Genomic DNA, 25,100 nt, shown 5'->3' with positions numbered 1-25,100 from the left:
TAGTCCAACCCCCTGCCTAGGCAGGAAACCCTATACCGTTTCAGACAAATAGCTATCCAACATCTTCTTAAAGACTTCCAGTGTTGGGGCATTCACAACTTCTGGAGGCAAGTTGTTCCACTGATTAATTGTTCTAACTGTCAGGAAATTTCTCCTCAGTTCTAAGTTGCTTCTCTCCTTGATTAGTTTCCACCCATTGCTTCTTGTTCTACCCTCAGGTGCTTTGGAGAATAGTTTGACTCCCTCTTCTTTGTGGCAACGCCTGAGATATTGGATCACTGCTATCATGTCTCCCTTGGTCCTACTTTTCATTAAACTAGACATACCTAGTTATGGGTATAGCTGATCCCCTTGTTCCCTTCTCTACTTTTGGGGAAACAAAGTTGTCTGCTAGGTTTGTTAGGAACCTGTTGGATCTTCCACTTGGTGTAGAGTTTGTTTCCCAGTTGATGTCAGGGTACTTAAAATCCCCCATTACTATTGTAGTGTGCTTCCTATATACCTTAGTTAGCTGACTAGCAAAAAGTTCATCTACTTCCTCTGCTTGGTTGTGTGGCCTGTAGTATAGACCTATGGCAATGTCGTTTTCCTCCTCTTTAATATTGACCCAAATGCATTCAAGATAGTTCTCATCATTGTTGTGCTCTATTTCTGTAGAGATGTAGTTATTTTGTGTAAATAGTGCAACTCCACCTCCTCTTTTATTTGGTCTAGTTCTTTTAAATAATTTAAATCCTTGTAGCTGTATGTTCCAATTGTGGGACATACAGCTTCCAATTGTGGGACATACACTCACTATTAAATGCTTGGTTTTGCTTGACAGCAGGACTGATAATCTTAACCCCCCCCCCCACTATCTATGTTACATACACTGATAACCTTATGAATTTTAGATTGCTGGGGACAGAAATGTTCTGTATCAATTAATTCTCTGTCCCCGCTGTTCAGTTTAAATGTTTATCCAGAAAATCTGTGAATTTAATGCCAGGTAACTCAGTCCCTTTCTTGGATGGGTGCAAACCATCTCTTTTTTACAGTTTTTCACTGGACCAGCTGCAGGCATCATGACTAATAAAACCAAAGTCTTCCCTTTTACACCACTCCTTTAGCCACACATTAAACTCTGCTACACGCTGGCCTTCCCTTTTTGTTCCTTATATACTGGTATAACCTCTGAAAAGATAAGCCTACAACATACTACTAAGTTCATACCCCAAGCTCTGGAAATCATTCTGCACAGAAAGTACATCCATTTGGGACAGATCATTTGTGCCAAGATGTATAATAGCATTAACATCAGTGTCCTTACTTGCATTCTTGACTATCTTAAGAATACGCCTCTTGTCTGCTGGCAGTAGCACCTGGCAGACACCTGATCTGTTTCAAAACCTCCATATCCTTTCCTAAATTTACATCCCTTACAATTGAATCACCAACCAGAAGGTGACTTCTCTTTTTGGATACCTTGCTCTACTTGTGCGACTGATGTGTGATACCTGATTCACCCTTTTGCCTTTCCGAAGTAAATTCTTCGTTTTGGATCATGATCCCCTGCTTATTTGAGTCATCATTAATACAACTACCTTGACTTGTCACTTTAATGTCCCCACTAAGGTCAGCAAGGGAGCTATATCTGTTATGCTGGGACACAGTAAAAGCTTTGTGTTTATGGTTCACATCTATCACCCTGCCAGATTCCACAGTTGTCCCCAGACTGCTCTTCTCTTGCGGGATCTTTGCGGTAGAGGGGGCTGGTAGCATGGCATCTCTACAGAGTAGAATGGCCGAATTGGGCACCTAATTTAGCAATAGCAATAGCAGTTAGACTTATATACCGCTTCATAGGGCTTTCAGCTAATTTCTGCTTGGAGAGCACAGATTAGAGATTCAAGATAGGTAATATGTCTATGTAGTCTAGTAATTTGTTTACAAAGGGGACAGTATCCAAATTTGAAGAGAGTACTACGAAAGAAAGGTGCAAAACAAATATTACATTGAACTAAGCCAGTCATTTTGAAATAAAAAAGTCACAGTCTCAAGCACACTAACCCAGAATGTATTATTGCTATTTTTGATTTATAGATAAGTGATCCTACCATACCGCCATTACCGTAGTCCTACGGATCTCTTTGACTTCCCTCTAGCAGCCAGTAGCTCCACCCTCCAGCCTCAGGAAAGTTCAAATGAAATGAGACAATTTTACTCTATTTTAGTCCTATGGATCTCTTTGACTCCCCTCTTGCAGCCAGTAGCTCCAACCTCCAGCCTCAGGAAAGTTCATATGAAATGAGACAATTTTACTCTATTGTACTCCTACGGATGTCTTTGACTCTCCTCTTGCAGCCAGCAGCTCCACCCTCCAGCCTCAGGAAAGTTCAAATGAAATGAGACAATTTTACTCTATTGTAGTCCTATGGATCTCTTTGACTGCCCTCTCGCAGCCAGTAGCTCCACCCTCCAGCCTCAGGAAAGTTCAAATTTGAGAAATAGAAGATTGTTACTGCTGGAGGGACATGACTTCCAAAGAGAGATGGCATGCCTTCTTATGACATGGAAAAAATATATAAATACTTCCAAAGACATTAAGGAACGCTCTATTAATATGGGAAAAAGTTAAACCAAAAAATTACCATATTTTTCGGACTATAAGATGCTTCAGACTATAAAAGGTACCTAGCTTTTGGAGAGGAAAACAAGAAAAAAAATCTGCCTCTGCCTCCCAGCAATTTGCCTCCTTGCAGCAAACAGCCTGGTCAGCTTCAGCACAGCCTGATTTAGCAGGAGCAGCTGATTAGAGGTTGGATTGGCGTCCCAGAATACTAATAATCAGCTGTTCCAGGCTGCGAGAATCATTGCCACCTATCGCTGCCTCCACATGCCCCATTTTTTGACCTCCATGTGTCCCATTTTCTCTGCATCCTGTTTGGTGGTGCTAGGCAGCAGTGATCCCCACCGCCTGGAACAGGCCTAAAACGGGAGGTGCAGAGGCTGAAAATGGGGGGTATGGAGGCGGCAATAGGTGGCGGTGATCCCGGCAGCCTGGAACAGCTGGTCTTCAGTATTCTGGGAGGCTGATCCAACCGCCAATCAGCTGCTTGTGCTAAATCAGGCTCTACTGAAGCTGACCAGATTGCTTGCTGTTTGCTGCAAGGAGGCAAATTGCTGGGAGGCAGAGGCTGAAGGGTGGGGAGGTCAGTGGGGTGGGGAGGGATTTGGCAATATTCTGTCTATAAGATGCACAGACATTTCCACCCACTGGGTGTGTGTGTGTGGATCTTATAGTCCAAAAATACAATATATAAAAATTCCAGTCTGGCTTTCCACAATGGAATCACTGACACACCCAAACATTGTAAATTTGGAAAAAATTGTAGCATCCAAGGATATTTTAAATGAGAAAGTAAAACTAAAAACTAAATAGGAACTACAAAATGGGGGCTAAGGCTTATTTTCAGGGTAAGTCTTATTTTCGGTAACAGTGAGGACAATTAACCAGTAGTTTACCTCCAGAAATTGTGAGCACTCCATCACTAGATGTTTTTAAGAAGAGTCTAGACCAATGATGGTGAACCTTTTAGGCACAGAGTGCCCATACCGGAAGGTGTGTGTCTGTGTCCATGTGCATGCCCGAGCACCAGAAACCCGACAAACAGTTGGCTGGCGTGCATGCATGCTCGGAAATCTGACAACCAGCTAGCTGAGCTGGGGCAATAGCGTACGTGCCCACAGAGAGGGCTCTCCATGCCACCTCTGGCACGTGTGCCATAGGTTCACCATCACCGGTCTAGACAGTCACTTATCTGAAATGATATTAATTCTGCTTCAGCAGAGGGCTGGACTAGAAGATCTCCAAGGTCCCTTCCAGCTCATTCTAATCTATTCTAAGAAATATTGAAGGATCACTTGAAAACAGCAATGGATACAACATCCCCAATAAAATAGCCCACAAAGGGATGTCACACAAAAGAAACTCAAGACTTGTTCTACATTATTTTAGAGTAAAGAATAGAGTAATTTGGATTAATATAGATTTTAAATAACAGGAAAGCATCCCAATTAAATATTAGAAAAAAGCTTACTGAAATCATAAAAGCAATTTGATTGTGTATCAATTATCGAAAACAGTGTGATTGCCTTCCCTGGATGCCTTGAAGCAAAGGGTGACAACCATTTACTAGGATGCTTTAATTTAGATTCCTGCACTGAACAGGAGATGGGCTCAGTGCCCTTATTTCAAGATAGTATGATGGGATTATGTGAAAGGAATGAGATCTTGCAAAGTCTGTTCCTTTTTAAATTTGATTATAATTGATACAAAGCTGAGGTCAACTGCGGAGTAACCAAGTTTATTACATTAAATTAAGGTATTAATAGGTTATAATTATTAAGGATGGTAAAACTAGAAGGGAATAGAGAAGAATTCTTAAAACATGTCTTTAAACTGAATGGACATTAAAATGCAAATACTACTGCTTGCATTATGATGTTTAATGTAATCAAATATGAATGAGTCTTTGGAGGGTAATACGGAACTACCTCAAATAGTGGAATTGGTTGATACCAAGCAGTGTGTGTCAAGCGCTAGCACATAATTTGTGTATATATTGTTGTTGCTCTCTAGCCCCATCTAGTGGCCGGAGGAGCAAATATATATTGTTGAAGCTGGTAAAGGGACCCATCAGTCCTCACTACCAAAACAAATGTATGCTGGGAAGCCAAACATTTTCCTTTAGCACAAAGGAGAACCCAGCCTAATCTGCGGCACATGTTCATCCAAGGACAAAGTCACAGCCCACACACATACAACATCGTTGGTGAGATTTCGATTACTTGCATCTATTAATTGTTATGTTCAGCAGCAACTCAATATCTGGGTTCTTTTTGTACCATGTTTCCCTGAAAAAAAGATAGGGTCTTATTTTCTTTTGACCCCCAAAATAAGCACTTGCCCTTATTTTCGGGTAGGTTTTGTTGTTTTGAGGTGCAGGAGGCAGCGAGTATGGTCACCTCATGACTGCTACTGTGTTGCAATATTTTCAGAAAAGGCTTATTTTAGTGCATGTGCTCAAAAGCCCAATTGGGCTTATTATTTGGGGAGATCTTATTTTCAGGAAAATAGGGTATATATTTCTATTTTTCCCAGTTTCACCATCCTGTTCTTTAATAAAGCATCCAGATCTACCCACATGGTCTGTTTTATTGGAGGATAGGTGGGTTTAGCTGCATGATGAGCTGCACACTGAGTAAAGTGAAGTGAGGATAGAACACTTGCTAAGATTTACTCTGAAAGGTGTTCAGAGAAGGTTAGATACATGCATAAGGAATAAATATTACAATCAGCTTCAGTATCTGAGACAATATCTGAGAAACTCACCTCTCAAAGCTGTTGCTATGGTACAGGCACAAGAGAGTAGGCTTCTGACAGAAACCTAGCTGGCTGCTACTGGGGACAGAAAGCCTTGCTCTTCTTTTTATACTAAAATAATTATATTTGCTGCTTCTTAGTCTCTAAATAGGTCTTCAATTTGGTTTTAATTTTAAAGTTTTGAATTGTCTAAAATCTCATTTCTCAGGGTATATCACTTTTCACATGAGTTTTCCACCTAAAATTCAAAATAACATTCACCTAGCCCCTCACCATAACTCCTTAATTGATATACAATAGATATTATTTGTCTAATCAAGTTCTCCTTTCAACTATACTTTGTAAGCAAAATAATAACAAGCATTTGGATTAATAGTTTCCACCAATACCAGATTACTAGAATACTAGTAATCTGGCTACTTCTGTATGTCTAATTAGGAATGTGAGCATCCATCATTTCGACTAGATGGCCTGGAATATTACTCTATCCAATGCTCATCATGGTAGCTTGGTATGTTCCCAAGACATTTTTTTAACTAGGAATCAGAACAAACACACCCTACATGGGGATGCTAATCTCCCTGCACAAGTTACCTTTAATTGAGCATGCAGAGGTAACCCAGAAAGGGGCAAAGAAAGGTACAGAAACACTGAAGTTATTTGCAGCTATGCAACTGAGCCATTGCCTTGAGCTTATACTGCCTACTTTCTGTTGAAACATTTTTTATAGGTAAACTTTTACAGGTAAGTAATTACTTTTATGTAATCAAACAATGTATTCATTTCATCGTAACTATTCTTGGAGCAGAAGCCATAGACTGTAAGACAAAAAAGAAATAGCTGACTATAGATTAGAAGTATCATACTGAAAGACAGTAACAACCTTGAAGCTTTCAATAATCACTCCTATATGACTGGAGGGAATAAAAAGTGGCTTCCAACCTAACAATTAATGCTGTTCCTATCTTTCATTAGTCTGTTTAATTCGTTGTGGAATATTCTACATTTTCTGATCACTGGTTACGTTACATGATTTCATTCTGAATTGCCTTTTATTCTAGTATTCATCCCAAAATTATATTTACCAGTAGTTTTGTTCACAATCTAGTTTGACATTAGAAGATTAGTAAAAGTATGCAATGGAAATATTTTGTGCAATTTTATGAAGTAAAAATTTTAAACTTGAAAAATTAAACTAAAAACTCTTTACATGTTGCTCATCAAAATTACTAAACTACATGCACATGGCAATTTATTCAGATCACTAATATTCTTAAATCTAAAGCATACAAATAGTATTCAAAGAGTATGAAAGAATACAATATTTTCATCTGTATTTCAGCATACAAGGAACAACATTTTCAAGAGAGAATTAAATAAAAACATATCCATAGAGTATAATCTGGATTTACTCTACATATTTTTGCTATCTACCTGTTGAGGGAGTTCACTGATGAGGTACTGTGCAAATTTTTGCAGCTGATCCCTTTGTAGTCGAGACAGAGACTCAGAGACAGGTGCTCGCAAGCAAACTGCAGATGCCTAGAGATAGAAGAGAAAATATGAAGATTATTTCTTTAACAGAATGTCATGTTTATTGTTAAATAATTCTCTCAAGGACGGATAAGCAGCCTTTTCTGGAACATATATAGTGTTGTTTATTAAAATCAGGCTTTGGTAAGGATACCTCTATGAATCAGAGCAAGATTTTGGCTACAGCCAAAATACCTATATTGATATGATTCACTGTGAGTACATTTATGTTCAATCCATATTTACTTGGAAACAGCATAGGTAGACCTCGATTTATGACAATTGGGCCTAGAATTCTGGTCATAAGTCAGGAGGTCATTAAGTAGGTCACCATGTGACCTGACTCATTTTTACAACTGTATTTGTGAATTACTGCAGTTGTTAAGCAAAAGACATGGGCATCAGGCAAATTCAACCTAAGCATTTTTTGACATTTTCTATGGCAAAAACCCTTACACAAATTGCAATCATGTGACTGCAGGATACTGTAATTGATGATAAATGCAACCTGGCTGCCAAATACTCAAAATGCGGTCACTCAACTGGAGGGGGTAGTGTGTTATTTTACAACGGTTATAATGCTTTACAGTCTGTAGAGCTGATTTTCCAAGGCTGTTGCAACTTCCAACAGTCATTAAGAGACCTGTCATTAAGGAAGGACTAGCTGAATGCATTGAACTCAGAAGTACTCTAGGGACAACAATGTATTAATGATTGCTGATTAACATATTAACAAAAACAGACTGAAAATTCATAAGCCACTAAGTTGATTTGTTATATCATGATGAGGATCAGAATAATTCCTTTTGGTTATTTTACTCCACACAAGTAGTCATTTTGTTATTAGATAAAGAATTTCTTTATGGTACATTTCCCTAAACAATCTGAAAATTTAGTTCTGCATTAGCATATAATAGGCTGAAAGCAGTTTCCTTCATTTAGTTTTCCCACAAAATTTAGCACTGGCCATCCAGTTGGCAACAAAAATCTATGTTCTAATCAACATTTAGAGGATTCCAGACTTCTTATCATGGGATTTTTAAAAATCAAGAGCACTTAAAGATCTTTTATTTGTTGTATGTGCAAATAAATCCAGTATCTAGGAAAAAGAATGAAATAAACTAGATTTTGTTACAAAGCAACTATATGTTTTGGAAGCTCTTGATCTGGTTATTCTGGTTATTCATTTGAAAACTATGGCTAGTTGAACTAATATCTGTCCTTTCAACAACTTATCCCTCATGTGATTCTCCTAAGCTTCTTAAACCATCCAAGAAAGATTTTGTAGAACTGTAAATGTAAAGTGCAATCTGTATATTGAATCTTGGCCAATTCTTCTTCCCAGTAAAGAAAAAACTGTAAATGAGTTTTCATTTACTTTTACACAAGAGCTGTTTTTAAACAACTAATTATACAAAAAAAATTCAAATGAATGCAGTCAGTGTTCCTCACTTCTTCAGCCCAGATATAGTCACATCATACCTAGCACAGTATTTACAAAGTTTGTTACTAGGTAAATAAAAACACCTATCTATCCCATTGCCTGCAGATACAAAAACATTTTCTATTCAAGTTATATTGGTGTATTTTTATCTTTTTGGATTTCTATCCACCGCAAAGTGTTCTGATCAGCAGACAAATGAATGAAGAATACAGAGTGCAAAATTACTTTAAAACCAACAGAGTAAAATATCACAAAGTAATCCAAATTAACTAGATACAAGAGAGCTAAACATAGTTGGGATAATTCAAGGTCCACCAGCACCCAAAAATCCTTGTGAACTTTTGTGATAATACTGTTCCACAAACAAATATCCTCAGTAAGGAACTACCTATCTCTCTTCAATTCATACAATCTCCTGAAGGAAGCTCTCAGAAATAGAGGCAAAGAATCAAACAGAAGGAAATATTCCTTCATATATATTGGTTTCTTTCAAATGCTTTTTATATTTCCCCTAAAATCTGCTAACTGAATCAGATGAAAGTTTTAGCTGAAATTTTTTGGAGGAACCTACCAACCTTTTAGGAATGAAACTAGAAACAGACTGAAAGCTTGTGAAAGGAGCAATATAATATTAATTCAACAATTCAGATTAACCATCTTAGATAACTGAAAGTTACAGATCATTTTAGAAGACAGCCCCACTATATTGTGTGAATACGATTGTTATAAGCCTGTCCTGTCCAACTAAGTTTTCATCACAAGTAATTAAACAGTGAAGCTGTTTCCCCAAAAATAAGACCTAGCTTGATTTTCCACATGCACCTAATATAAGCCATACCCTAGTTAAGATCCCACTCACTCCGTGGAGCTGCCCCCACATGCCCTGCACCCCTTACCTTAGGACTGCCACAGTCAGTCCTCCCACGCCCTAACACCTGTTGCACCATTGCTTGAGTTCTTCTGCGACCGATTGCAGCCAAACACCACATGGCACATTGTGCCGGTGCTGCTGCTCGCAAGAGGCCGCATAGCTTGTCACAGCAGTGCCACTGCTGCATCTCATGGCAGGAGGCCGCATGGCACGTTGTGCCAATGCTGCCACTTGTGGCAGGAGGCCACATGTCATGCCAGTGTTGCTGCTTGCACGATGCGCCATGTGGCCTCCTAGTGCAAGTGATGGCACCAGTGCAATGTGCCACCTGGTCTCCTGCCGTGAGCAGCAACACCAGCACATCGAATCATGCATCATGCCGCAAGTCGCAGCACCAGTGTGATGCACCAGGTGGCATCTGGCCACGAGGGGCCACAGAAGTCGGGCAGCGGCACGACAGGTGTCAGGGTGTGGGAAGCCTGGCTTTGGCGGTTCTAAGGTAAGCAGGTAAGACATCCCCCGAAAATAAGACATGATGCTTATTTTGGGACCAAAAAGAAAATAAGATCGGGTCTTATTTTGGGGGAAACAGATGGTATCTTCATGTCTAGTAACAATTATGAGTCTAAACGTATCCCCAAACTATGATCTGCTTCCTAAGGAATGGACCCCCATCCAGAACAAACCCCCAATCCTTAGCTAAATAATTATAATTATTATAATTATAATAAGGCACAAATCATTTCTGCCTTCTCTGTACTGGATGTCATCTCACTGGTACTCATTTATTTTCTGATTTTGTCTAACTACAGCCAGTATATTTGATGAAAGCAAAAGTATGGAGTAGTATATGCAATTTCAATCTCATGCTTCTCCCAGAAGTTTTATAAACATGTTAAGGATAGTACAACAAATCTTACAAAATGGGAAAATATCCCCATCAGCACTTTTTAAAAACAGCCATCTAAACAGAATTGAACCATTCTACTACAGTCTGCACCCTCAAACCTAACTTTTGCAGAAAGTGAATATGCTTGATACTACAAAAAATGAGAGCAACTACAATTTAGTTTACATTCTGCTTTTCATAACTTATAAGATAATTTGACTACAAAATATGAGGATGACTCTTCAGTTTGAGAACTGTCAAAAATCTAATTGTAAATACAACAAAGTCTCCCACAAAAATGTTAGCTCAGCCATAAATATTCAGGGAGTTAGGCTGCCACTAATTCCAAAATATTACTTCTGATTTGTCCTAAACAATTGATTTAAAGATCATTGGAAAGTCATATGAAACATGTTGATCCCTTCAGAAAACCTCTATCATGCTTTATAGACACAAATTTCAGTGATGTTCAGTAGTAATTTGTAAGCCAGAGTTCTGCTAGTTATTCTTAAATTTAATTGTATTTCTATTTCATTCATTATAAGTCTTTCCATAGGACAGCAAATGGGTCACCTCAAGTTATGAGTCAGTAAAATGTATATGTTAAACCAAGTTCTACAGTACATTAATCTAAAATTGCTACACTGAGAAAAATTTATTACAGATTAAAAACTGGGAGAGTGGTAGAATACTGCTTTAATTTAACAGACAATTTCTCAAATATTTTAAGAACCCATTTGTAATAATCAGCTCATGAGGCTCATGGGGGGCGGTGGTGGAATAGGGCAGGTAGTTCTGTTACTGAACTAGGTTAACCCCTTTTGGCAAGAAGCCCAACCTCATTTCCAGGTTAGTTATAAATATGAAAATCATGCAGGTATTTTTTCTTCACCAAAACATATAAAAGAGTATGAATCTTTACTGATTTTTGAGGCACATCACCTAACATGCAGCATTGACTGTTCCAATTTAACTATGTCTCAAAATTCTGTGCTAAACAGTATTAAACAAACACCTTTCTGCAAGTCTGAGTCAACTAATAAAACAGAAACTAAAATCAATAGAGCTTTTCATTATTGAATACTTGATTTTTATGATTTACTGTGCAATAAAACAACAGCCATATTTCAAAGCCTACATTGTGTATCCGAAAGAGACAAAGGGCTACCACGTGGGCACACCATTTGGCCCCAGCTCCACATGTACAGCTGCATGAGGTGATCCTGCATCTGTCAAACATTACTGCCACGTTGTAGGCTCCTTTTGGTGGCACTATCTGTGGAGGTACCACTGTGGCACTCAGGTGGAAACCTGTTGGAGAGCAGGACAAAAGTTATGGTCTGGCAGTTATTGAAACAGAGAAAATGTAGCTCAGATGTATAATTGAAATACTATTCAGTCAAATGGCCATTCTCTGCAATACTCAATCTTCCTAGTTTCAGTGGAAAATTCAAATAATATATTTCAGCGATTTTCAAAAGATAGTTTTATAGTAAAAATTTGCATTTGGATGGAAGATGTTCATCTAAATTTACACTAAAATCCTTCCTATTGGCAACTATTATATCAGCTATATTAAACACAATGCACATTTGTTACCCATGTTTGCACATAATGCAATTTTGGGCTAATGTTCACAGCCCCCCAAAAAGATTTTGCAGTTTTACTTTCAATTAATGAAAGTTTTCCATTACATATAAACCAGAGACTGCAGGTGAAAATAAATTCTTCAGCCAGTTTATCTGAATCTTGTTAAAAATATTATTAAATTGTTTTAACCCATTATCATTATCTGAATGTAACAAGACAGAATTCATGTGGCCTGTGAGCCAGAGGATATTTTTTCAGGGTTATTACATCTATTCATGTCGTACTAAACCAAAATTTACTATTAAATGTAGGCCACAATATTCTCTCAGTAGCTCTATTCAGTTTTTAAGGATAAGAAAAATGAATACTTAATTCAAAGCTGTCCAATAAATCCATGGATGAAACTTTATCTCCTTATTTTGTGGTAGAACACACTGTTCCTTGTCTAAAACACACACACATTTAATATTCTCAAGAAGTAGACATGTTTCATCTGTAACTAAAGCTTCCAAATATCTGTCTTAAAAGCTGAAAATGCTTTACATTCCTGCAGTAGGAAAGGGTCCTAATTTCTCAGGTTCCCCAACTTAAAAAATACCTAGACTAAAAACAAGAAGTAAACATAATAGTTCACTGTTGTAATAATTAAAGCAATTATCAGTTTATGCAGATCAGCAACCATTCTGTGAGGCTTGCTTATATACCTCAAACCACTGGGCTCTAAATGGAGCAAGTATAGTCTACGGTGGGGGGGATTTAATCCAAAACATTGTGAGGCCTGACAAAAATTAAATCTGATTTACTTAAATTATATCCTACTACAATTACATGGAATTTATTCAATATAGTCAATATGATTTCTTTCAAGTATTTAACATGTTTTTGTTTTTTCAACTATTACAAATACAATTCAGGGGAAACTTGGAATGGTTTTAAAAAGCTTGATCCAAAGTTTTGAGGCTACAAAGTGACTTCTAAATAGGATCTTTAGCAAGAATGAAAAAATAAAAACTGTTTAAGACACATAATAAAGTTAGAAAAATGAACATGGAGATGAAATATAAAGTTAAAAAATGACCTAGCAGTAGCCCTATTTGGAATAATTGCAAAAATATTTAAAGTGATTTAACAGTGTCAGCAAAAATATTTTAAGTCAATTACATAGATTAAGACTTGTCCACCCCAAAGAGGATCCAAATAATTCTTCCTTTCTGTCATTTTGAGACACATCTGAGAGGAAGAATTCACAAATGTCTCCCCAGCCATTTCTAAGGCTGTCATGATAGAGTACAGCTTTATGTTTGCTGAGAAAGCAGATTCAAATATGTATAATAAGTTTAATACTCATCAAAGCCCGCCTTAGATATTTTTTGCATCTGACGTGAGATTTTTCAACAGCAGTGTAATTGTTAGGGTTAAAGTAAAGGAGAGCAGACCCTGCACTAAGTGAGGGAATTAGACTCTTTGATCTCCAAGGTCCCAATTCCAGTTTGTAAGATACAAACATCATACCTATCTGTAATGGATCTTTAACAGCCCTCATTCGGAAGAGTTGCTCGCCTCGTTGGAACTCATCTGCACTGCCATTTGCCAAGCATGAATATAACCTAAAAGAAATAAATCATTCTATTATTAGAATGATCTTCAATGGAGACTGACAACAGTGCATTCCATTCCAGACAATGCAGAAATTATGGATAGATTTCAAAGAGTAGATTATGTATGTCATAGTGAAAAAAGGCTACATTAAACGTAGATGGAATTTCATCATGTACAGATTCTTAATCACAGGTCACAATTTGCATGTCAAATTGCTTCTTCTATACAGCTATTAAACCTACAAAACCATTTCTTTTATAGATAAAGTAGAAAAGCATATACAACTCAAGACTGTTACATGTGGTCTAATTTTAAAACAATTAAAGCACAAGACAATGGTAGATTGAAAGCTATGGGTTTTAGGTCAAAGTTATACAAATCTATTCATTTTACAAAAGAATGGATGTATTATGGATTGGTTATTAACTAGGAATGAAAAGCAGACATGTTAATAGGCAGTTTAAGACATTTATATCCTAGCCTTCTCCCCCCAAAAGTTCCATTTACCTAATATATTGTGAGAGAATAGCTGTGGAATTCAAAATCCTTCCTGCCTCCTGTCCCCTAATGGCATAAGAAAAGAAAAGGAAGCTTTTCTCTTTAAAAAGGCAGCTGTTTCAAATGGAAAGTTTGCTTGTTGACCTCAAGAGCAGAGAGCTCTGGTGGAGTTGATTTTAGAATATTGAAAGACGGAAGAGAACATTAAGAGATGGGGAAAGAGGTAAAAGAATAAGAGTGGAAAAGGGACCCAAGGGTGCTATGGGAGAAAAGAATCAGCAACTAGGAACTATGTATGTGTGTGCATGTATACACTATATGATATTGCTGAAAACTCCTCTACTAGAAGGGGGGAATAAAGGAAAAGCTTTGGCAGCTGGAGAAACAAACATGGAAGAAATTAGCTATAAGAGACCCAACCCATACAACTTAAATTCATAGTTCCTGGAGTTTATAGAGTATAGAAAGCCTAATAGTGATACTCCCTCCAAAAGATGGGACCAACATAGACAAAGGAGAAAAATGAGGTTATATCTCCCCCATCAACTTTAAAATGCCAGGCAGCCGGTGTAAGGAAGACCCAGGAGGGTCTGGAAGGCTGGGCTGATTTAACTATTTGTCTACATGGATCATTATACCATTGCAAATAAACCAGACCTTGAACTGGAAAGGCTATAGAGCTGTAATTTCTTTTTAAAAAATCATTGGATTTAGCATATTCCTGGTCATCCAAATAGGCCCTCTGCATCAATACAGAGATTAAAACAGTCACATAAGTCTAAATCCTGATTAAATAGTATGTCCTTTAAAAAGATAGATTTACACTGTTTATTTATTAAATTGGCCGCCCATCTCATTTCAAAAAACTTTAGACAGTTTACAGTATAACTGCTCACCACAAATTTGTGTATCAAAAGCTTTTCATCTAAATTTCATGTAAAATTTCCTTTATTTCAGCTTATTAAATTAAAATTTCAGATTTTCCATTATGCTCAATTCATTTAATTAATTACCAATTTGTTTTCCACACTAAACGTGAGTTTGGAAAAACCAAAAAAAAAGCCTACTCCTTTTTTGCAAGAAGTCAAAGTAAAGTCCATTTTGAAGAAAATAATAAGGGATACTACCTGATGTCTTCTTCATTCTCTGGAAAGCTCCAAAAGGCAATGCGAAGCTGCAGTTGCTCAGGCACAGGTGGGTAGACTTTTTCCACTACTTCAAATGGAATGTGAAATGCCACCTGCTTTGCTGACAGTTCCACCAAGGGGATCACCAACCCATCTAAAGGAAAGAAGAGTATTGGGCAAATTATCTAAATTCTGCAGAATGTTATCATTAAGAACTAAGGAAAAAGAAAAAAACTTCCTGGCTTTTCTAAATGTAAAATAATTTTCCAAGAAACTATAAGAAGCATCCCTGGTGTTCATAAAGATTAAGATGTCAAGAGAAAGTATTGAATAGTCCATTTTGCCTTCAATAAACCACTTGCTAAAAACCAATACAACAATAGCATAATGTCATAAAATCACTGTGATTTTGAACATCATGTTTGGAGCATAAAAAAACAAAATGTCTTACACAGAGACAAAAAATGTTTTAGTCTGTTTACTCAAATCTCTTACCAAATTAAAGATAAATCAAGCAAGCAACACAAGACATACTAAGGAAAAGATGAAAAATAGAATGTTTTTACATCAATCATACTTTTAATTACTCCCCAACTGTTAAACTAAACAAATTACCAAATGTAATATTAATTTTTCTTTTTTCAGTTAGCATTTACTAATCAGTCTTGAATGCCGAAAAGTAGCCATTTTATATAAGTATTTAATGCTTGTTCTTCTTTCAAAAGATCCACATATTCTGTTGCTGTAACATAAAAAAGCTAAACTCAATCTAGTTAGAGAATAGGTGCAAGGCTCTCCCCTTAAAAGAAAAATATTTTGTGCTTCAAAAAATCTAAATATTATTTCTAAGTACAGATAACAAATTTAATCAGATGCTGTGCTAAATTTTAATTTATTTAGTCTTTGTGTGTGCTAGAAGTCATACTATCTAATTTTTTCTTTTCTGTACACATAGAACATTCTGTATAATTTTAGCCTTCCAACTGACTTTATTAATTTCTCGAGAGTTAATGATGTGTTATTTACTTGAAAGCCATTTCTCTGAAATCACTAATTATAGTAGGTCAGCATAATCCTATGTTACTGAAAAAACTGATGCATTTCTGCAAATCAAATTCCAGTATTTGGTTTTATTTTTTGTAAAACCAATTTATCTCCTAAAAATCTACTTTATCTTTATGCTACAACCTTAGGAACATGCATTGTAGAAATGATTTTATCTTCCCTTCCAGTTTTGCATTTTATTCCCTGGAAAGGAAACATACATAGGAATTCTACCATTCTCAGACACAAATTAGGAGAATGACAGATGATGTAGCCCCCTAAAAGACTGGCAATGGTAGTACTGTATTTCCCCGAAAATAAGGCAGGGTCTTATTTTCTGACCCCCAAAATAAGCGCTGGGCCTTATTTTCAAGGTCTTGTTATTTTCGAGGTGCAGGAGGCGGCGAGCGTGGTCACCTGCTGCTGTGTTGCAATATTTTTGGGGAGGGCTTATTTTTGGGGAGATCTTATTTTAGGGGAAACAGGGTAGTACTTCTCAAGTAGGTACACCAGGATAGAAGGTAGGGCCGGGGGTGTTCAATGAACTTGTAGGGGAGGAGGTTTGAAACAGATGAAGCTGTGCTGCTTCAAGGGGCATAAATGGGAACAAGTGAAACAAGTCAGTCAAATATTTTTTTGCTTATTGACGGCAGACTCTCTTTTTTTTTAGCAGAGATAAAAAACACACTGAAATGCACAGCAAATTTTATTTTTAGCTTTCAAGTTCAACAGTCTAGTTAGTTGGGCCTGTAGGACAGTTGTGTTTATCTATTGTGTAAATAAATTTTTAAAAAAGTCTGATAGCCCTTTTACTGACTAACTTTAATTTAAAAGCATAACCTCTCACAAACTACAGCTCACTTTATCAAGCACATAAAGTGGCTAGACTGATGTGAGATTTAAACTGGGGTGAGGCAGAAGGGAAGGGATGAGGGTCAGATTACTGGTATCTTATCAATTATAAAATGTGTTTTTTAAAAAGCCAACAATCTCAGCAGCTCCTGTGGAAAGGAACAAGTTGTCACACTACAAGAAGGATGAGCAGTGAATCCTGGACAATTTTGAAAAGATCTACCATGTCTAAAAGGAGGGGGAAGTCAGTATATGCGGTTTTTCAAATCACATTTAATTGCTTTTCTGTTATCAGTGGCCTACAAAATGATTTGGACAACATGGATAACTAGGAACTAATCAAGACACACAGCAGTGGTTTGGAGATATACTGTAGCCACAATCTCTGTTATACATGCCTCACTTATCAAGGAACCACACACAAAAACTCTGTTTGCCAAAAGCCAAACAAAAACAACTCCTACTAAACTACTTTTTCAGTGGAAAGAGAAATAGGAGCCTGCTGCAATAGAACATTCAGGTTCCAAGCAAAGAAATGAAATGGAAAACCAAGGTATCCTATATAAAGCAGATGATAAATTTCACCACTTAGAGCCCCTACAGTAAATACATGACAAGAAGTAGCCACTCTGGAAAAAACAGAATACGCAGAGGTGTTTGAAGCAATTCTCAGCTATAACAGATATGATTTATGAAGAGTTTAAAAAAAAGAGCACAGCCTATCCAAGATGTGAGGAAAGTTGGAACACAACTATCACACCTTAGCATAGCTCTGAACACCAGAGTTGTCAAAAGGAAATTACTATTGTATCAGGGATGTGTAAAATAAGACTATAGGGAACAGTGCAAGCCCAATGATAAATTTCATAATACATCTAGATTCAAAATTTGTTCTATATCTTATGTCTTAGAATTTATACACCTATGCCATTTGTCCATCCTGAACTCATTTTTTTTTAGTCTTTCCATTCTTCTCAATTTTTGGATTCCAGACTTCCATTTTTGGCCTGTCTCCCTATCAATATGCAAAGCAGATATTACAAATAAAGAATCTTGAATAGATAGGGCATATGCCATCCAAGAAAATGCTTTGATTGGGTAGGCCATTACTGCCTTGCAATGAATCCATAGCGTCCATTATATTCGTTGGTGGACCCCTGAAAACATTACAAAAAGAGCATAAATAATCAATAAAAATTATCTAACTGTAATCTATCACTTTGATATATTTTCTAATTATGTATTGTTCATATAAGTAAGCTTGTTTCTTCTCAGTTTTGAATTTCCCTACTAGAATGAATGAATGAATGAATGAATGAATGTAGATTAAGGGGAAAAAGAGAATGAAATGTTTGAAGTGGGTCACATAGAGAAGGCAAATGAGAATCACACTGTAAAATACATGAAATAATGAATTGGTGAAGAGAAGACAAGAAAGTTGTATTTGAGCAAATCTCTTGAAATTCTCAAAAATAGAAGTTTAAAGAAAAACAATGTATGAAGCAATGTGTTGACATAGTAGAAAAATGACTACATAGAAGGGTATGGAGATACAGCAAGTGGTATAAACTAATTTTAGTTGGACATCCTTTGTCTCTTTTTTGTATCTTCAGCTTATTTCTTTCTTGTTTTTTGCATACTGCATAATGTTGCTTACCCTGAAAGGAAACCAGATGGGTTATTTTGCAAGGTTTCATAAGCCTTAGTGATGCCTTTGCAAACAGCAATTCATTATTCTTGCACTTCTTTCTAAAACTGTTTGGCCTCTCAGCAATAGCTACCAGTGCTTTGAACTATTAGCCTTATCCTCATCATTATCCTCCCATTTCATTTCTTGCAAGCTCTTCTTTTTTCTGTGGGGTAAAGAAGAATTTTTAGCAATGTGCAATAAGAGAATTGTGCAGAGCTTTCATATGCTTTCAAAATTAGCACAATTCCATGCACTACTGCTTTTTTCAGAGTTTTAAAAACTGTTAAGAAAAAATCTCCATATAGTACCAAATCAATATATGTTAAGTGGTAGACAATATTAATATCAAAACTTTACTCAGAAAGTGCTTCCCCATATTGCTCCATCTGATAATGTTACCCATCAAAATCCATCAACTTGCAGTAGAGCAAATTTCTATCAACAAAAGATGTAATATCCCCATATGAATGCTTTTAAGATTTATTGAAATACTCAAATACCCTTTCACTCAGTCCCAAAATACTATTCTGTTTTTCTAACATGTCAGGCTTGTATTTCTGGGGCCTATGGCTGAATTCACAGTTCAGCACAATGCTTCAAATATATGTGTAATATATGGCAGCACCTTCAGCTGCTCTGTTATTTCTGGCATTATTTCTAAGTGATATTTCTGCTTTTAATCTTTCTGAAATTATAGTGGGGATACTTGCTTGGAAAAAGGAACATATTTTGAGTGTCATAATATATCAATAATACAGATTTCATTAACAGGCAATTGGTTGATCTCAAAGCATTATGTGCAAATAGCACCCCACAAACTGAAAAAGCTTCTTGATGAGCTTTTCAGCTGAAAAGCACTTTTGGGACACCCATGACCTCGATGACTGAGAATCTCCATCCAGGTCATGGTTGTCCCAAAAGTGCTTTTCAAAAGGCAACTGGGCTTCTTTTCTTTTCTTTTCTTTTCTTTGTTTTTGTTTGAAGATCCTTCACTTTTCATTCAATAAGCTGAAGAAGCTTCTTGGATGAGAAGCAAAGACTTCAAAGAAAAAAAGCAAAGAAATCTCAGTTACTTTTTGAAAGGCACTTCTGGGACTTTCACTCTTAGGATCATGGCAAAAAGCAGATAAATTGTGTCAAGACATTATAGTCATTAGGCATTTAGCCCAAATAGTTTGGGGGAAATTAAGCTATTATTGCTATGGTCATAACCTTATCATTAAGGCAGCAATTATGTATTTTTATTTATGTATATATATGTATATATATGTATATATGTATATATATGTATATATATATGTATATATATGTATATATATATATGTATATATATGTATATATATGTATATATATGTATATATATGTATATATGTATATATATGTGTATATATATATATGTATATATGTGTATATATATGTATATATATATTCATTCATCTTACCTGAAGGCCAATATATTTGCCATTCCCCATATAATTTTTTGAAAATCATTTTTGGAAGATATTTTTGTTGCGATTCTCAAGTGAGTATTTTAGACTCAAGATACTATAAATATGCATTCCTAATAAGGCTTTCAACTACTTCAGTCCTCTTAACATACAAAGAGCTTTATTATTTGGTGCAAAGCTAAGCACTTGTTGACTCTTATACTACATTGAAAAAGATCATAGAAATAATATAGGCAAAGTTCCACTGACAGCAAGTTTTATCATTGGAACAATTTAATTGTGCTTTCTTTTGGAGGGTGGCCAGAGTAAAATAACACAACAAATTTGAGACAGATAAAATAATAGAATAATACTGGCGTACAAAACTTCTCTGCTCCTACTACTATTTATATCCACATGCAAATTCATGATTCTATATGCCAATAACAACACATTTTAAAATCAAACAATTGATTTCATTAGCCAAAGCCATCTATTAATTCATTATTTTATATGTTATATCTGAACATAGAAAATCATAATAATTTTTTTAAAATACATTTTAAAGTTAGCTAAGTCTGTTGTTTTAAAAAATCATTCCCAACATTTCTCATGTGCCACTTCTTACTATGGTATTTCAAGCCTTCAATTACGGTGATATTCTACTTATAATGGTACTTATGCTGTCTGTTTACAGACACAGAGAAGACCACTGTCAAGTCATACATTAAATTGTTAATTTGTGCCTTGCACAAATTGCTATCAAGTTAACAAACAAAATTACTATTTTAGTCCTCAGGGGAAAAAACATAAAAGAAAACCCATTGTAAGAACTACAAAACTTCAAAAGAAAAAATGTGAATTTCTACCCAAGAGCTTTGGATAAATTCTTATTTTCTGTTAATTTATTTTTTAGTATGCAATCAATGTCAGTATAAGCATCGTATTGACAATTTTATTGAATATTCATGCAATCAATCTAACTATATTTCCAAACTTTTGTTTTTACCTTCTTACTTCGCAAGGGAGTTTCAAAATGCACAATATTCTTCAGGATCTTTGATGAATTCCAGAATTTCAAATTTTGTTTGTTTTCACAGATAATATATGTGTTCAGTCATGTTGCTTTCCCTTTATGGCTCAGCTCCCAATACCCTAAAACCTTATTTTGTTTCCTTTTTGTCTAAAGTGAAAGTGTTTTCTCTTAAATGTTCCTAAAATGTTTATATCATATATACAAACATTGGCATTTTAGGGCAGTGTAAAAATACTTTGAAACAAATAATTGGAAAAGTCAGCATTTGATGTATTTTTCACACCAAATATCTATACTCAAAAGAATAATCAAAACCTGATTAAACCCGATTAAAAAACTACATTTAGAACTAACACAAATTAAACCTTATACTTTAAATTTTTGAAAAGTTACTTTGACACATTTCTACATTTTTAGCATAAAAGCCCATCATTTAAAAACAAATCCAATGTTAAAACATTAAATATAACTTAGGAAATAAAAATTTACAGTTTAAAAAAATTAGGCAAGCATTTATATATTGAAGTGAGAGGGATTTCCAATACTAGGGTGCTCTGGGTCAACTGAAAACAGTATGATTACTTTTTAATTTTTTCTCATTAAATATTGCAATTTAGCTGTATCCTCTTGAAGAACACTGGTGCTATCTTGGCTTTTCTCAAAACTCACTTTTATCCTGTATTTTATTTTTGTGTTTTTCATTCCAACACATTTAAATCATGTAATTAAGCAACTATAAAACTATTTACCTTCTAGAAAAAATAAGTATGTGAAGTGGAATAGATTACTAAACTACAATGAAATATTTTATTTAAAAACAAACTTAATTCTCCAGGCTTCAATTCATTTCATATTGGCACCCCCTGCAAAAAATGCATGTTTAATAATCTGATTGGACATATTCACAATCTTCTTTAATGTTTTCAAGAGTAACAGCATCTGCTGCTGAGTAGCTTTAAGAGGATACAGTCTTACACGATTTAAGGATTAAATCATACAGCTATAAATCTCATACAGCTGAACTTTCATTTTACTCAGCTATCGGTATTGATGACCTATAGATCAGAGATTCAAAAATATTAGTGTCAGTTTCACTTGCCACTAATAAAATATTTATAGGCATTATCTACTTGTGTGTATATGTGCATACGAATACATACATATAAACATACCTGTAACACTGCAAAAGTATTTCTTTATATTTCTACCACTTCTTTGGTGCGATTAAAGGCACCAAAGCCAGGGAGGCTGTAGTTCTAATCTTAGTTTAGATATGAAGCTCTGTGGGTGATTTTGAGCCAACTTGTGTCTCTCAGCCCTAGGAGGACACAAAAAGCCTTGGAGTATGTTGCCAAGAAAACTGCAGGAACTTGTTCAGGCAGTTGCCAGGAGTCAGGACTGACTTAAGGCACAAAATTATTGTGCATATCAGGGAGCAAAGGCAGGTTATGACTACATTGCATGAGATTGCATGTTTGCTAATCTAAAATAGCCTACAATAAATAAGCCTGAATACAAAAGTAATATGAATGGTTTTCCAAACTCTGTTTTCCAAAAGAAATACTTCAGAGTTATGATCACGGATCAAAGAACATACAAATTCTTATAATGTACAGATGCACTTTTCTTTCAACCCATGAGTGCTTCTACTATTGGTATCACTTATGTATAGAGCACCTACAGATTATTCATTTAATTTCAACAGAAGCAAGAACAGCTGGCTATAAAATAAAGCCAAGGTTAATCCCAGCTGATGTCAAAAACATATCCATGTATTTTTCTCAGCAACAATGCAAAAATAATTTGTTACTTCCTTCATTCAGGCTGTTTCTTCAACTTTCCAATACTACAACAATAGTATTCCATGGAGGCCTAACCCTGCTCAGCTTCTGAACCCAGATAAAATGTATGGTAAATTGCTGTTAAGATGAACAGATGCTACATTGGCTCAATCATGTGATAAGTTACAACATCCCATTTTTTTCACCTTTAGGTACTGATAAATGGTTCAACTACCTCAGTCATGATCACATTTGTGTTCCCTCTCTGTAATAATTTGAACCAGGCAATATAAATAATTAAACCCCTGAGGAAAACTAAGCCAAACCAAGGAATTCAGAACTTTCTTTAAAGGAAGACTTTTGATGGGTAAAATATGCTAGTCCAGGTAGTAAAATGCTAAACCCCAGCAACCCATGGCAAAAGATGATGAAAGCCAAGAGTATCTTAGGAGCACCTGAGCTCCTCATGTTTTATCTGGTTGTAGTTAACTGCCTAGTAGACATCTATTCACAAGTGCATAGCCCATTTCTTGCTATGCAGTCACTGGAGTTAGGCTCCATTTTACTTAGAGAAACGTATCCCCTCCCCTCCTCCTGACCATCCTAAGGGAGGGGTGTCCAAACTTGGGAACATTAAGACTTGCTGACTTCAACTCCCAGAATTCCCCAGCCAAACTTGGGAACGTTAAGACTTGCGGACTTCAACTCCCAGAATTCCCCAGCCAGCCAGGAAATTCTGGGAGTTGAACTCCACAAGTCTTAAAAGTTCCCAAGTTTGGACACCCTTGTCCTGGGGTTAGCAGAAGAGCCAGGAGCTTCGTACACCCTCCGGCCAGCCCCGCCTAGCTGCCCAGCTAAGAGTCCTCTTCACCTTTCATTTTGACCGTGGGGGAGTTGGGTCCGGCTGACTGTTTCCGCCATCCTCGCCAGTTCTGGCACAGGCTCTCCGCCTCAGAGATGAATGAGCAAAGCGAGTCCTCCTCGAAGCGGTCCGAGTCCTCGAAGGAGAACCTCTCCCCGTCTTCCCACTCGGCAAACATGAGTTCCATCACATCCAGAAAGGCAGGCGGAGGGAAAAGACGGGCCGCGCGGCTTCCCCGGGAGACGCAGTAGCGAGGCGGCTCCAGGACAACCTGTAGGGTCGCTGCTTCCACCCCGGCCTTCGACACAGACAGATGCCGCACGGAAAGCCCGGCGACCGGCAGTGGCGCCTGGCGGGAGAAGAGCCCCGGGCACCCCCTCAACTCGCGGGATGCCGAGAGCTGCTACCACCAGCCGGCGCCCAGACCGCTAGGGCAGAGAGGTGCGCTTGAAGGAGCCCCGGGGAAAGCGGCCAGGCGCGGGCAGTTCCCTGCGCCCCTCTGGAAGGCCATTGTTCGCCCAGAGGCCCGTTCTTCCGCGCCCGGCCCTCCTCCGACCCGAAGACACGCGAAGAGCCCGGGGGAGTTCGCTTCACTTCGGTTCCCAGCCGCCCGGACCCGCCTCTCCGCTTCTTCCCGGGAAAACTCTCTGGGGAACTTGGCGCCAAGTCTCCGGCGGCAGCAGTGGCAGCTCCGGCCCTCCCGGAAGGAAAGAGCCCAGCGGACGAAGAGTCACGCATTCACACGGACACGCGTGCACACGCACTTGAGGGGGGGAGGGGGCAACCGCACGGCCGGGGCGCGCGATGGAGCAAGCGAGGGAAAGTGACAGAGAGGAAGGGAAGGAGGGGGGCGGCAGCGGCGGCTCCTAAGCGGGCTGCGGGTCAGGCGCGACTCTCCCCTGGGCAGAAGCGACTCCAGGGGCTCAGCTGCTAAGGCGACAGAGCGACCCTCGGGGGCACCCAGGGACAGCCGCTCCCCGGCCGCAAAGAGGAAAACGGGGAGGGGGCGGCACCGTCCCTGCCGCCTCCCCGGAAAGGGCTCGGCTTGAAGCTCCGCGACCTCCGCTTGGCTACCGATGCCGCCGCCGCGCAAGCACTAAAATGGCCCCCCGCGCTGGAGCGAGCGCCTCCCTCCCCCCTCCCGCTGCACTTAGCCCGCCCCCTCCAGCTGACGCCCGCTTCCGTCGCGTAGCTTCCGTCTTCCGTCAGAAGAGCCCTAGAGGTGGTTTCAGAGCAACCTAGAAGCACACCGAAAGGAGAAAAGAAGATGTGCTGTTAAGATTGGTTTTGAGGACCAACTGAAGCGTGCACTTCTAAGTTTCTTGATTCTGAAAAAAATTTTAAGGCTGCAGCTGCTGCTGAGTCCGTCCCTCCCTTTTGCCAAAGTAGTAACAGCAGTGGATGCTTTTTCTAACTTTTCCTGATTCCCTGAGGAATTTTTAAAGTTTTTTCACAATGCATCCGCACTGGAACCCGCACTGTATATAGGACA

The 25,100-nt window shown here is 37.7% G+C and overlaps 1 protein-coding gene across 5 annotated transcripts in view; it reads right to left on the bottom strand.

The window, feature by feature from the left end:
* Positions 1-24,694, bottom strand: part of ZSWIM8 (zinc finger SWIM-type containing 8) — an 87,444-nt gene extending 62,750 nt beyond the window's left edge. For 2 of the 5 annotated variants that reach the window (XR_015695154.1, XR_015695155.1), the window contains exons 1-5: positions 23,618-24,694; positions 14,917-15,070; positions 13,205-13,299; positions 11,241-11,413; positions 6,800-6,907 (exon numbers count right to left, since the gene is read on the bottom strand). Coding sequence is in view for 3 of the 5 variants with exons in the window: in XM_087702277.1 (XP_087558403.1) it covers positions 6,800-6,907; positions 11,241-11,413; positions 13,205-13,299; positions 14,917-15,070; positions 23,618-23,795 (708 nt within the window). In the remaining 2 variants the exon portion in view is untranslated. The remainder of the gene's footprint in view (positions 1-6,799; positions 6,908-11,240; positions 11,414-13,204; positions 13,300-14,916; positions 15,071-23,617) is intronic. The other 3 variants (XM_014073496.2, XM_014073497.2, XM_087702277.1) reach the window with 2 other exon arrangements.
* Between the last annotated feature and the right edge of the window lie 406 nt (positions 24,695-25,100).

This window comes from Thamnophis sirtalis, unplaced genomic scaffold (genome assembly GCF_051295495.1).
Source record: "Thamnophis sirtalis isolate CommonGarterSnake01/CBP01778 unplaced genomic scaffold, rThaSir2_p1.2 scaffold_15, whole genome shotgun sequence".
Taxonomy (NCBI): domain Eukaryota; kingdom Metazoa; phylum Chordata; class Lepidosauria; order Squamata; family Natricidae; genus Thamnophis; species Thamnophis sirtalis.
Note: the sequence above shows the minus strand (reverse complement) of the source record. Positions and strands in the feature narration are given on the sequence as shown.